The 13,856-nt window shown below is 35.6% G+C and overlaps 1 protein-coding gene and 1 long non-coding RNA gene across 2 annotated transcripts; one reads left to right on the top strand and one right to left on the bottom strand.

The window, feature by feature from the left end:
* The first annotated feature begins 2,607 nt into the window (after window positions 1–2,607).
* On the top strand, window positions 2,608–4,080 carry LOC107949310 (uncharacterized). The gene is made up of 4 exons (XR_001697698.2): window positions 2,608–2,665; window positions 3,324–3,366; window positions 3,850–3,930; window positions 4,023–4,080. It is a non-coding gene; the product is annotated as an uncharacterized lncRNA (long non-coding RNA).
* Window positions 4,081–8,041: 3,961 nt separating this feature from the next.
* Window positions 8,042–8,449, bottom strand: LOC107947886 (uncharacterized). Its single transcript, XM_016882392.1, has one exon. It carries the CDS (start codon window positions 8,447–8,449, stop codon window positions 8,042–8,044), a length of 408 nt encoding a protein of 135 aa, XP_016737881.1.
* Between the last annotated feature and the right edge of the window lie 5,407 nt (window positions 8,450–13,856).

The raw sequence follows: 13,856 nt of genomic DNA on the forward strand, positions 1-13,856 counted from the left end.
CTGAACTAGTCTTACAAAAATATAAATATCTCAAAATACAGAATTCTTTTGTTTTCTTTGTTTCTTTTATATGAAAATATGTTAAATAATATTTAATTTCATATCTCATTCCACTTCTATTTCAACTTATACTATTTTTGGTGATTTTTCAAAGTCACTCCCCTGTTGCTGTTTTAGACTGTTTATCCCAAATTTCATTCCTTCACTAAAATTTCTTATTATCAACTTTCAAGATAATACTTATCCGTATTCATCTTATCAAAAATTCAATCACATATCTAACTCATAATTCAAAACTCATATATTCATATTCCGGTATTATCCCACATTTTTTTTCACGTTAAATTTCATTTAGCAAACTTGTTTCTCCCGGTGAACACTTCGGAAAGTAACAATATCCGGTGGTTTTAGCATATAGCTCCACACTATTGGGCTAACATGTAATTGTGGCATACACACTTAGTGCCACTTTTTAAATTAACATGTATAACCGTGACATATCCACTTAGCACCACATTACATGTTTAATCGTGGTATATCCACTTAGCACCACGTTAATGAATCAATATATGTAATCGTGGCATATCCACTTAGCACCACGTTACATGTATCAATATGTGTAATATTGGTATATCCACTTAGCACCACGTTACATTTATAACCGTGGTATATCCACTTAGCACCACGTTTTTTCATTCCGAAGGTTCAACCGAGATTTCCTCATTTAATCTCAATTCATCAACCACAAATCACCATTTGTGTCCATTAATTGAACAATACTAAAACTTATTTCATCTGCACTCTCTTCACAAGTCCATTTCATTTCACATGTCAAACATGTACTCATGAGTTTCGAGTATGTACCTGTGCTATCTCTTAGCACAACCACTCACGCGAACAGGACAATCATATGCAAGATCTCATATTCTCGGTAATCACCCATTTCTTTTAAATATCATATTCCATAAAATTTCTATTAACATCAAATTCAATACAATTATAACAAATTATATTTCATGTATATCAATAATAACATGAATAATAGGCTTATTAAATCACGCGAACTTACCTCGAATCTAGAAATGACAATTTACCATTCTAGTCTATAACCGTGTATTTTCTCGATTTAAGCCCAAATCTCGATTTCCTTGATTATTAAGCTTGGAAGCTTAGCCAAACCCTAACCATGGCTGCTCTTGGTACATTCTACTGTAGCAAGAAGAAAGGGATACATTTGGGGTTTAAAATTTGTCTTTTAGCTCATTTTACCCCTAAATGACCAAAATACCCTTTTTTCTATTCTTTCAAATTTTACCCAACCAAGGCCATTTTTGTCCAACAAGTTATACAATAGTTTAATTATCATTTAAGGACATCCCATTTAAAATTTCATGACAATTAGACACATCTAACATGTCAAACTCAACTTTTGCACTTTTTATAATTTAGTCCTTTTTACTAAGGGTCCGTTTGGTAACCTGTAAAAGCTTTTCAGGCTTTTCTGATGTTTTGTTGCTTGAAAATGATTTTCCAGGGTAAAATGTTTTACAAAAAACAGGAAAATGAAGGCTTTTTTTAAGGAAAATGTCTTACCCTTTTGAAATCGGTAAGACATTTTCCAAAAATTGGCGCTTCTTCTCCCCTTTCCCCTTCCCCTTCCCCTTCCCCTTCCCCTTTTGAAATCGGTAAGCCATTTTCAGTGTTGAAGAAACCATTTTTAATGTTGGCTTATCTTAGGCCACCAACTAAGATGATGGCTTGAAACCCGGGTAGAAATAAGACCAATCGAAAACCTTGGAAGCAACAAATCACAGGGGTGTAAGCTGTTGAATAAGATGTGGGTCTTGAGGCAGATGGGGCATATTCTAATACTTCCCATCATGGTGGGCGTTGCATAAATAGTGGACTTCTGTGATTTTCTATCCCTTACTCCCGAAGAGCAAGCAGCACGTGATGCAGCTGTGCATTCTGTTTTTGATGTTATCAAGTACATATGGCCTGCCTGCAGGGTATGATTGGCAGCCTCTCTTTCTCTCATGCAAAAAAGCACACACATATAAAGATGCATACATAGTGTACAATGCCAAATGGTAATGAGTTGTTGCTTTGCAGCCAGAAGTTTCTAGGTCGTCCAGGACAAGGCTTTATTTACCAACAAGTGATATTGATGTGAGTAGTTTGCTTCCTTTTATCCCATAAGTTTATGTCTCGCAACTCAAACTATATCAATGTTTAATATTGTTATATTGTAGCTTGCGTAACATGGTTGATGGGTTTTTCATTAGGATTATGAAATTTAGTATATAGATTTTCTACTATGGAAAGGAAAGAAAAACAATAGGCAGAGGAAAGCTGACCCAAATTTTTGTATTTCTCCCCTATTCTGTATGACTGACATTCTTAAGCCATTTGTTTCCATTTTATGTAGGTAATGATTCTAGAGTCAGGTATAAAAAATCCACAGACCAGTTTGTATGCTCTTTCCAGGGTATTATCTCAAAGGGGAATTGCAAAAAAGATGTAGGTATTTTATTTTTTTGGAAAGTTTACTGATACAATAGAGTATATTTAGCTAACAATTTAATTCCTATTAGGTGATTGCAAAAGCTCGTGTGCCAATAATTAAGTTTGTAGAAAAGAAAAGCGGTGTCACATTTGATATAAGGTAGTTTTATATTCCTCTTACCCTCTTGTCCTAGTATGTTTTAATCCAATATCTCATCTAAAATTCTCTTCACCTCCGAACATTTCTAAACTTGTTTTAGTTCTGGTATGAATATCATCATAAAAGACACTGGATTAATATGAAATTTTAGTTGTGAGGTTTTTTGGAAGATATTATGGTAGGACTTTTGAATTCTCTTCATTGTTTTCTTTGAGGTCCATGATAATTGGGAGGTCCAAGTAATTGGAAATTCCATAAAAAAAATTGTATTTGGATATTATTAGCGAATGAGGCTAAATAGTTTACCAAACATAGAAATTTTCTTTGCTTTTTATTTTAGGAAGATGATATTGTCGAGAATTCATGAACAAAAAATCTTGGTCATTTTTTCTCTAATCACATAAACAGTTCACTTGATTGAGATTCCTATTTTCTTGAATTTTCTTGATTGATAAGATCTGATGGGATGCTTGGAATTTGATGAAGGTGGAGGCATGTTTAGGTTCCTAGACTGACTTATAATAGATGTGATAAGTGCACCAAAGAAATTTGTTTATCTCATCTTGGCTTGATGTGGCAATTTAAAAGCCATGTTTCATATTTTCTTTAGCACTTCTATCTCACAGTTTAATATTTAATTGGGTGTTCAATATTGCAGCTTTGATGTGGATAATGGACCAAAAGCTGCTGAGTTTATCAAGGTTTGTTACAATTATAGACTTTCCTGTGCTCAAATGTTTCATTTGTTAGTGGTGCTTAAGATATAGTTATTTTAATCCGCTTTTTTGTCAGATGAGGTCAATTAAGTTGGACCATAGCCTCTTTCTTATTAGGATTTCTTCTGAGTCAAGTTTCATTTTTGGCTGCAATTATACTTGAGGATTGTGCTCCTGTGTTGAGTTTGATTGTTTGCTTGCTTTATCTTCACTAATGGGAATCACTGATTAATTTTCATTTATTTCCTATGTCTACTTCTGGATTTGTTGATTAAAATTTATGTAAATCATTTTGGTTCGATTAACTCATGTTCCTCAGAATTAGGACTTCTATGGTTTTCCTGTGGTTAATTAAAGCTCTGCTTCTTTAGTTTATTTCTTTGTATGTTCTATAAACTTTGGACTTTTTTCTAGATATTTTCTTTGTTTTTTTCTAAATTTAAACTTTGGTTATGTGTTTTCTCTTAGGAAGCAGTACTAAAATGGCCTCAATTACGACCATTGTGTTTGATCTTGAAAGTATTTTTACAACAGAGAGACCTGAATGAGGTTTGAGTTTATCTATATTGATGATCTATTCATTTTGTTCAAAAAGTAGTGTTCATTTGCTCTTGATTTGTAATGTTTTTGAAACTACGCAGGTATATTCAGGTGGAATAGGTTCATATGCTCTCCTTGCAATGATCATATCCATGTTACAGGTATGCATTTTCGGATTTTGATAAGGCATTGGACTCTAGCCGGCTGATCTGTCAGCATAGTCTGTATTCACTTTTATGTCGAGAATTATAATTTTTTTCTGCAATTACATTGATTCTATTATAATTCACTTATGAGTCCACATAAATGTTAAATGAACACATACATGCCATGCTATTTGCTCTCTCCGAATGCAATCAAATCTTGTGTTTATGATAAACAACTTGTGGTTCTTACTGCAGAAAGTTTAGAGCGGTGGTTGATGCAGCTCTGGAGGCCCATCTGCACTGTCCGCAGCTATATCTTTATAGCACAGATGATAAGGTCGTTCCATATAACACTGTCCCCCTTCCTCTACTATCAAAACCCCAACAGATGTGATTTGTAGCTCTTCCCTTTAGCATTAATGACCAGCTCAAGGCTCGACATTGCACGTTCTACATGGTGGCCATAGGCTATTTCAGTTACTAGCCAACGGCTGGTTTTAGTTTTAAAGTTATTTGGTGCTAGCAATGCTTGCATTGAGTTACTGATGACAAACATTTGAAATAACATGCATTAAGATGCACAGACATTGAGAAAAAGGGAATTGTAAATATTTCATTAAAGAGATTTGAAAGAAGAATGGATAGTTTTGTACTTATGTCAAACTTATTTATACATGCTTTTTTTCTCTTCATGTATTTGGCATTATGGATCTATTTGTCAGAATTCATAAATTAAATCTAGTCCAAGATTGTGAATTTATGGTTTATGGAATTTTCAAAGCTCCGTCTTACAGGACACGCGTCGAAGTGCAGTAATAGTTTTTGGTGCTTTGATAGCAAAGGTTTAAATATTTCACATTTTGCATTGTTCTTCTCCTTTTTATTTTCTAATGTATATTCTAGCTTAATAATTGAGTATTATTTTATATTTAATTTGATTTATTTATAAATAAATAAATCATTGTAATATATGTAAAACAATTTAAAATATAAATTTATTAATATATGTAAAAATAGCTTTTTCGAAAAATATTTTCAGGTAATCTGGCAAACAACAGAAAATATTTTACCCAGATTCATCCAAACACCAGAAAAGTAAATCATTTCTAGAAAAGTAAATTATTTTCCAGAAATCATTTTCCGGAAAACATTTTACTAGGAAACAAACGGAGCCTAAATTGAGTGCCCAAACGTCGAAATTTTCGAACGAAATTTTCACGAAATCATTCTTGAAATTGTAGACCACAAAAATATAATAAAAATAAAATTTTCCTCATTGGATTTTTGGTCCCAAAACTACTGTTTCGACTAAGCCTAAAATCGGGATGTTACATTACATGAAGCTTTGGGTACTCAACTAGATTTCAATACAGCATTTCATCCACAGACCGATGGATAGTCTGAGAGAGTAATTTAGATTTTGGAGGATATGCTTTGGATTTGTATGGTTGATTTCAAGGTAGTAGGAGGAGTTTCTGCCACTGGTTGTATTCGTTTACACTAATAGCTTTCAATCTAGCATTCAGATGGTGCCTTCTGATACACTACATGGTCGAAAATGTTGTACTTTGCTTTGTTGGACTAAGTTTGGGGAGACAAAGGTTCTGGTCCTAAGTTAGTGGCTGAGACTGAGGATAGGGTTCGTTTGATTCGAGATCAACTTAAGGTCGCTTCAAATATATAGTAGTCTTACGCGGACCTTAAGAAATGAGATATTGAGTTTGAGGTAGGGGACTTTGTTTTCCTTAAAATGTCTCTTTGGAAGAATGTTCTTAGATTTGGTCGTAAGGACAAGTTAAGACCTTGATTCATGGAATCGTATTAGGTTTTGAGGAGTGTTAGGCTAGTCGCCTATCAGTTAGAATTGTCTTTGGAATTAGATCGTATTCATGACATTTTTCACGTGTCTATGTTGAGACATTATCGATCTGATCCTTCTTATGTGGTTTCAATGGAGGAAATTGAATTAAGGCTGAACTTGTCTTTTGTGTAGGAGTTGATACAGATTCTAGATCGTGAGGTTAAGGTCTTCAGGAGGAAGACCATCCCTTTGGTTAAGGTGCTTTGGCGGAATCATGGCTTCGAAGAGGCCACTTAGGAGCTTGGGGACTCGATGTGTCAGTAGTATCTTCATCTCTTTGAGTCAGGTAAATTTCGACGTCTAAATTTCTTTTAGGAGGGTAGATTTGTAATGCCCCAAAATTTTTGGATTTGGTTTATGCAAGCATGTCAAATAATTAGACTTGTGTGTTGGTTAAGTGCCTCGAAAGTCTGGTTTAGGTCCTGAGTTTAATTCCCTTGTTTTGAATTTTCCCATTTATTCTGATTTTATGTTAAGCTTGAGCTTTTAGGCTTATCTTAGAGGGTTGTGACAAGGACGAGCCCACTAGTTCAGTGGTTGGGTGTTGCTTACTCTTGGTTCTTAGGATCGAGTCTCCGTGTGTGCATTGTAGGAATTCTTTTTGTTCCTTGCCATGTGATAGAAGTTGGGCTGTATTCAAATTCTAATAGAGCTGATAGGATTTTGATAGAATATTTTATTTCAGCTAACTTATCTTATTTTGGAATAAAGAAAATAACCTACCCCTAAATTTGCTCTCACCCCCAACTATTCACCTTTCTTGCTCCCACGTTTCTTTTGCTCTTTATTTTGTTATTATCTATTTCTTTTTTCTTCCTTTTTCTTTCCCTTATTTTTCTTCTTTTTGGAAGCTCTTTTTCTTTTTTGATAATTTTTTTGCTGGTTTTGTGTGGGAATTGTGTTGATTATCTGTTTTGGTCATAGGGCAAATAATAGCGTAAGTTTCGTTGTTGATTCTCCTGATATTGTTTGCTTCCTCGTATTCTTTTTCAAGGTTGAACTTTAATGTTAGTATCGTTCTATACTTTGTTAAGTGTTAGATTGGTTTTCTTATTAGGCGAGGGGGTTGCGAATCAAGATTTTCAGTCGTGTGATCGTTGTATTTGTCCACTATTTTTGTGTCGAGTAAGTATCTGAATGTGATTTTAAGACTGTGTCTTTAAGGAAAAAGGGTATTTTTGTGTAAGATTTTGGGATTTAACTGAGTTGTAATTAGTCCACTTTAACATTGCATGTAGGATTCGAAGTGCCTTAGTTGCGAAATAGAAGTTGTTTTCAAACTATTTAGCACCACAGGCTATATGGTAGACCATGTGCACCATACGATTGTGTGGTAGGTCGTGTGGAGCACATGACCGTTTATAATTAAATAGCCTGTATGGGTAGACCATGTACACCACATGGTCGTATTGTAGGCCATCTGCTAGACCGTGTGGAGCACAGAACTGTCTGAGCCTTTTAGGCCAATCTTAAGGCCCAATTAGGGGTCGAATAAGGGACTCAAAAATTGGGTCTATGGGTATCTTATAAGCCTGGAAAAGAGTATGTTTTAGTTCGTTTATACACAAGGGTGAGCTTAGGAAAAATATTTTAAGTAAGTTTGGCTGTGTAAAAGCTATATGCTATGCTATATTTCCTAAAGAAAATATATGTGTATGCATGCCATAGGACTTATGATATAAGTATGTGTTTACGATATTATGATTATGCCTATGTTTTGTGGTGGGACATGGTATGATGGAGGAAGTGCTATATGGCAGTTTTTACTGCAACTATGGTGGCTAGACCACAAGATTCCTATCTTGCAGCTCAGCTACATATTTATGAATGGGATATCGCCAGATATTGGTGTGATTGGATGGATGGACTCTTGTAGTCCTAATGCAACAACTCTTGCTCCATTCTGAACTCACAGGTCCACATCTCTTTTAGCCAGATTGCTACTCCTTTGTAGTCCCTATAAAAAGGTACAAATATGATAACCACATCTGGTATCTAATACCCAAGAAGTAGATGTTGATAAATTAATATTAATAACATAAATACCTAAAGTAGACGCTCTATTTTCCTTTACTTTCTTGACCTTTTCAAGATAGGCAGGACAGTTCCTCTTCTAATGTCCAGTCTTACCACAATGGAAACATTTTTCTTCCTTAGCAATTCCTCCTTTAGGTTTCAATGCAACTTTTCCTTTGTTGGGCTTGGCCTTGCCATTGTCCTTAGGCTTTGCTTTAGCCTTAGCCTTTCCTTTCCCCTTATCCTTGCGGACCATCAGAATGGGCTTAGGCCTAGCCTTTTTCATGTTACTTTTAGTAGTTTGTAACATGCTGAGCAATAATGGAAAAGTCTTATTAATCTTATTCATGTTGAAATTAAGGACAAATTGGCTAAAACTATTTGGCAACGATTGCAGGATGACATCGGTGGCCAACTCCACACCTAGAGGGAATCCTAGTTTTTCAAGGCTTTCAATATAGCCTATCATCTTGAGAACGTGAGTTTCCACAGGAGTTCTCTCCATCATTTTGCATCAAAACAGAGCTTTAGAGGTCTCATACCTCTCTTGACGTGCTTCCCTTAATATAATTCATTGAGGAACTGGATCATATCATGGGCAACCATATCCTCATGTTGCTTTTGAAGCTCAAGAGTTATTGTGGCAAGCATTAGTCATCCTATGTCTAACATGTCATCAAGATGCTTCTTATAAGCATCATTGTTAAATCTAGAGGCATTATTTGCTGGTTCATAAGGAATGGGTTCTTCAATGACATATAATTTTCATTCTTGTTTTTGGACAATCCTCAAGTTACAGAACCAGTCAAGGAAGTTAAAGCCATTCAACTTGTGCTTTTCAAGGGCCGATCGTAATGAAAAATAACTTGTGTTGTTTTCCATAATTAATCTACAATAATAAAATATGATCATGAGTACATTTACCACGTTTATTATAATCATTAAAAGGACTTTATTAAATGATGCTCCGACTATTTTATTCAAAATTAATAACCCTCCTATTTTAATTTCAAAAAGACTTTCTCAAAAGTTTTCTAGTGAGTAAAGATCCATATTTCACCTCTTCTTAAGTCATCTTTGGCTTTATTTTCAAGATTATGGTTATTTAGGTAAGCAACATTGTTAATTACTTCACATGTAACTCTTCTATTTTGTTCCAATCATCTCATGATTTATCCAAATCTTTTGCCTCTAGGTGTCTAATCCTATTAGAGTAACCTAATTAAGTTACTAACCAATATCATAACTAGTGAATATCACTTGTTTTATGATAGAATATGAGACTTTAAATTATGTTAGACAACTTGTGCTACTCGGTTTTAAGCGAAAACTAGCAAAAGTGCTTAATCGGTAAAAATACCTAATAGTCATAAGTACATGTTAGAGTGAGAATTTGATGTTGCCATAGAAGGGAAAAATGATCAGCATGTCATAAAACATAAGAAAATAGGCTGAAGTTTAATTTACGAGCTTTGGGGCAAAAGTGTAAATATGTAAAAGTTTAGGGGCAAAATTGTAATTTTGCCAAAATATGATTTTGGGTCAATTTGAATAATGTGAGTCCTAATTAGACTATATTTTAAATGATAGAGCAAGGAAAACTAAAATTCAGGCTAAAATGGGGAAAATACCAAGTTGTGGACGAAATGGTAAAAGTAGCCATTTTCGCATACGAGGTAAGTTCATGTGTAAATGTAGTAACATAATTGTCATTTTAAGCAATTTAATGTTGTTTATATGATATGATGCTGATTATTATCATGAAATATTATGCTTTGTGGTTATTGTTGAATAATATGTAATTATGTGAATTACTTGATGAGTATGAACTATCACCGAAGTATCAAATTCGATGTTCCGTGGAAGATGGCAAAGATGAGTGATCAAGGAAAACGCCCGTGTGAACCTTAGGAATAGATTAGGATACAAGTGACATGTCACTAGGATGGTTGAGCATCCGAACTCGTTGAGTTGAGTCCGATTTCACTTATGGATGCAAATGTCCGAACTCGTTGAGTTGAGTCCGAGTTCATGAGATGTTACTAGGCATCCGAACTCGTTGAGTTGAGTCCGAGTTCACTCATGGATGCGAACGCCCGAGCTCGTTGAGTTGAGTCCGAGTTCGCTTATGGGCGGGTTACATAGTAGCTTGGCTACATATGTGGCACTTATGTGCAAACTTTCCATGTATCCGAATTATATTCTGATGTGTTCAACGGGTAAAATTTTACTCAAGCGGAGGAATACTCGAGATGAAAGGGACTATTGGTAAGTGTTGTGAAATGAATACTTTGAACAGGTATGTACTTAACGCTCGGGTTGAAAACTCGATATAACAACAAAATGGTAAGATGATAAATGAAAATGTGATATGAATGTCTCGGTGATGATTATGCAAATGATGTTTTATGTTTGCTTATAGAGTTATGTTACTTGCTATTTGCATGTGAACTTACTAAGCATTTATGCTTACTCCCTCCTTTTCATTCCTTGTAGTGTTGACAAGCCAGCTCGGAAATCGGAAATGGTCGGCGGCACGCTCACACTATCCGTATACCATCTTGGCATAATAGCTTGTATATTTTGAGTATGGCATGTATAGCATTATAATCATTTTGTGTATATGGTCTTATGATATGGTTAGTGAGTGGTATGGAAATGCTTGGTAATGATTAGCCATTGGAATGGCTAATCATGATCATATTTGGTGTTATGTATGCTAAATTGCTAGCTAATCCATGGAAACCATGAAATAGGTAAAATTTACCATAAAATAGATTCAGACAGCAGCAGTGACGAGAGTTTGAAAAATCACTAAAAATAGTAGAGATATAATTAGATGATGAATAATATATGGAATTGAATAATTATGAGTCTATTTTCATATGGATGGAACAAAAAAGGTATATGAGTTATATTTTATGAGATGTTTAAATTTTTGTGAAACAGGGCCAGAGCAATTTCTGGATCCCCTGTTCTGACTTTAGAAATTCACCATAAATTGTTCAAAGATAATTAGAAGTCATAGTTTATATGTACAGATTCCTTATTGAGTATAGTTTTATTAGAAGCAAACGGTATAGTCATTGAAACTCTGTACAGGGAGATATTTGATTCGTAATACACAGAGGTCTGAGCAGCCAAACTATGAAACAGGGGAGATTTTAACTAATAAACTGTACTAATTTGCTCGACCAAAAATTCTATAAAAAAATTAGTAAATATATATATGAGTCTAGTTTTAGGGAAAATTTACGGAATTGGATTTCGAGTTTTGTAACTCGAGATATGAATTTTTAAACGACTATGATGCAGATTGTTAGCTTGACTGAAAATTTTAAAAATAAATTGTTTGAGCTGTTTAAGTAATAAATTAAGTCTATTAACACCTCGTGTTCGACTCCGTTGATGGTCTCGGGCGTGGGGGCGTTACATTTAGTGGTATCAGAGCAGGTTTAGTCGGTTCTCGGACTACGTGTTGTATGTACGGATTTTGCTATACATGCCATATGTATAAATTGTGATAGTGTGACGACTTTTGACCTTTTTTAAATGATTTTTTTTATAGTAAATGGATCCTGATCCAGTTGTGGCAGATGAAGTAGAGAGTAATGCGCCAGCTCCGGCTGAAGGAGCAGCGCCGACTAAAAATCCACCTCCTACTGTTGGTCAGGAAGGAGGAGAAAGGGGTCGGGAAGCCTTTCTCCAAATGATGAGTGCATGGTACACTGAGTTCGTTCGTACGAACCCAAATGTACAACCTCCCCCACCTTCCCCAATTCCTCAACCTGTACCCCCGATGCCTCAAGGTATGGATCTGATGAAATTTCACAGAACTCCAATTGATAGAATTCGCAAGCAAGGGGCCGAAGAATTTAAAGAAAATATTGATGATGATGCCGAGAGAGTAGAGTTCTGGCTTGAAAATTCAATCCGGGTATTTGACGAATTATCTTGTACACCTGAAGAATGTTTGAAATGCGCTATATCTTTGTTGAGGGATTCAGCTTATAATTGGTGGAAGACTTTGATTTCGGTGGTACCGAAAGAGAAAATAACTTGGGAATTCTTTCAAGAAGAGTTTCGGAAGAAATATATTAGTGAAAGATTTATTGGTCAGAAATGTAAAGAGTTTCTTGAGCTGAAGCAAGGTAATATGACAGTCTCAGAATATGAAAGAGAGTTTGTTCGATTAAGTAAGTATGCTAGGGAATATGTTCCTACAGAAGCCAAGATGTGCCGATGATTTGAAGACGGGCTTAACGAAGACATTAAGGTATTTTTTGGGATCCTTGAATTAAAAGAAATGGTAGTATTGGTTGATCGAGCTTGTAAGGCCGAAGAATTACTTAAAGAAAAGAAAAAGGTAGAGGCTAAGACTAGAAATTGGAAGAAAAGACTGATGAGCGGTTCATTTTCACAGCAACCTGGAAAGTCAAGGAATATGAATCCTCGTTCCCAAGCTTCAGCTGGGCAATCATATGGGAATTATAGGAAGCAAAATGTGGGTCCTAAATCTCAGAATACTTCTGCAGCCAGTGTAGGGAACTCGAGATTTGTTAAACCCGAGTGCTAGTGGTGTGGTAGAAATCATTTTGGTCTGTGCAGAGCAAATGAATGTTTTCGATGTGGTTCTCCGGATCATTTTATTAGAGACTGCCCAGAGAGAGCTGAGAAAGAAAAATTTCAGAATACAAAACAAGTGGGGCGGATTCGAGAGGAAGATATCCAAGAAAAGCTGGGAGCGAAGCAAGTAGTAAGAATGAAGCCAGGGATGCACCAGTTAGACCTGAAGGAAGGGCTCCGGCTAGAACTTATGCTATTAAAGCGCGTGAAGATGCTTCCTCACCTGATGTGATTACCGGTACATTTTCCCTCTATAATGTTAATGTTATTGCTTTGATTGATCCCGGTTCTACTCATTCATATGTGTGCATGAAATTGGTGTCTAGTATGAATATACCTGTTGAGAACACAGAATTTATGATTAGAGTGTCGAATCCGTTAGGCAAATGTGTGACTATCGATAAAGTATGTAAGAAATGTCCTTTAATGATTCGGGATCATTACTTTCTGGCCGACTTGATGTTGTTGCCGTTTGATGAGTTTGATGTTATTTTGGGTATGGATTGGTTGACATTGCATGATGCTAAAATAAATTGCAAAGAAAAGATTATAGAATTAAAGTGTGGAAATGGTGAAACTCTGCGGGTTGAATCAGATAAATCAGAGGCATTGCCTAGTGTGATTTCTTCAATGTCGGCTCAAAGATATCTGAGAAAGGGTTATGAGGCTTATTTGGCGTATGTAATTAATACAAAAGAAGTTGAAAAGAAAGTTGAATCAGTGCCGGTTGTGTGTGAATTTGCGAACGTATTTCCAGAAGAATTGCCGGGTTTGCCTCCAGTCAGGGAAGTAGAATTTGGTATTGATTTGATACCGGGAACAGCTCCGATTTCGATTGCTCCGTATAGAATGGCACCAGCAGAGTTGAAGGAATTAAAGTCGCAGTTGTAAGAGTTGACTGATAAAGGTTTTGTGAGACCGAGTTTTTCACCTTGGGGTGCTCCCGTGTTATTTGTGAAAAAGAAGGATGGTTCTATGAGGTTGTGTGTTGATTATCGGCAGTTAAACAAGGTGACAATCAAAAACAAGTATCCGTTGCCAAGAATTGATGATTTGTTTGATCAGCTAAAAGGAGCGACATGGTTTTCAAAGATTGACTTGAGATCTGGGTATTACCAACTGCGGGTAAAGGAGTCGGATGTACCTAAAACTGCTTTTAGAACAAGGTACGGTCATTATGAATTTTTAGTTATGCCATTCGGGTTGACAAATGCTCCTGCTGTGTTTATGGATTTAATGAATCGCATATTTCGGCCATACTTGGACAGATTTGTTGTGGTGTTTAT

This window comes from Gossypium hirsutum, chromosome A04 (genome assembly GCF_007990345.1).
Source record: "Gossypium hirsutum isolate 1008001.06 chromosome A04, Gossypium_hirsutum_v2.1, whole genome shotgun sequence".
Classification (NCBI taxonomy): Eukaryota; Viridiplantae; Streptophyta; class Magnoliopsida; order Malvales; family Malvaceae; genus Gossypium; species Gossypium hirsutum.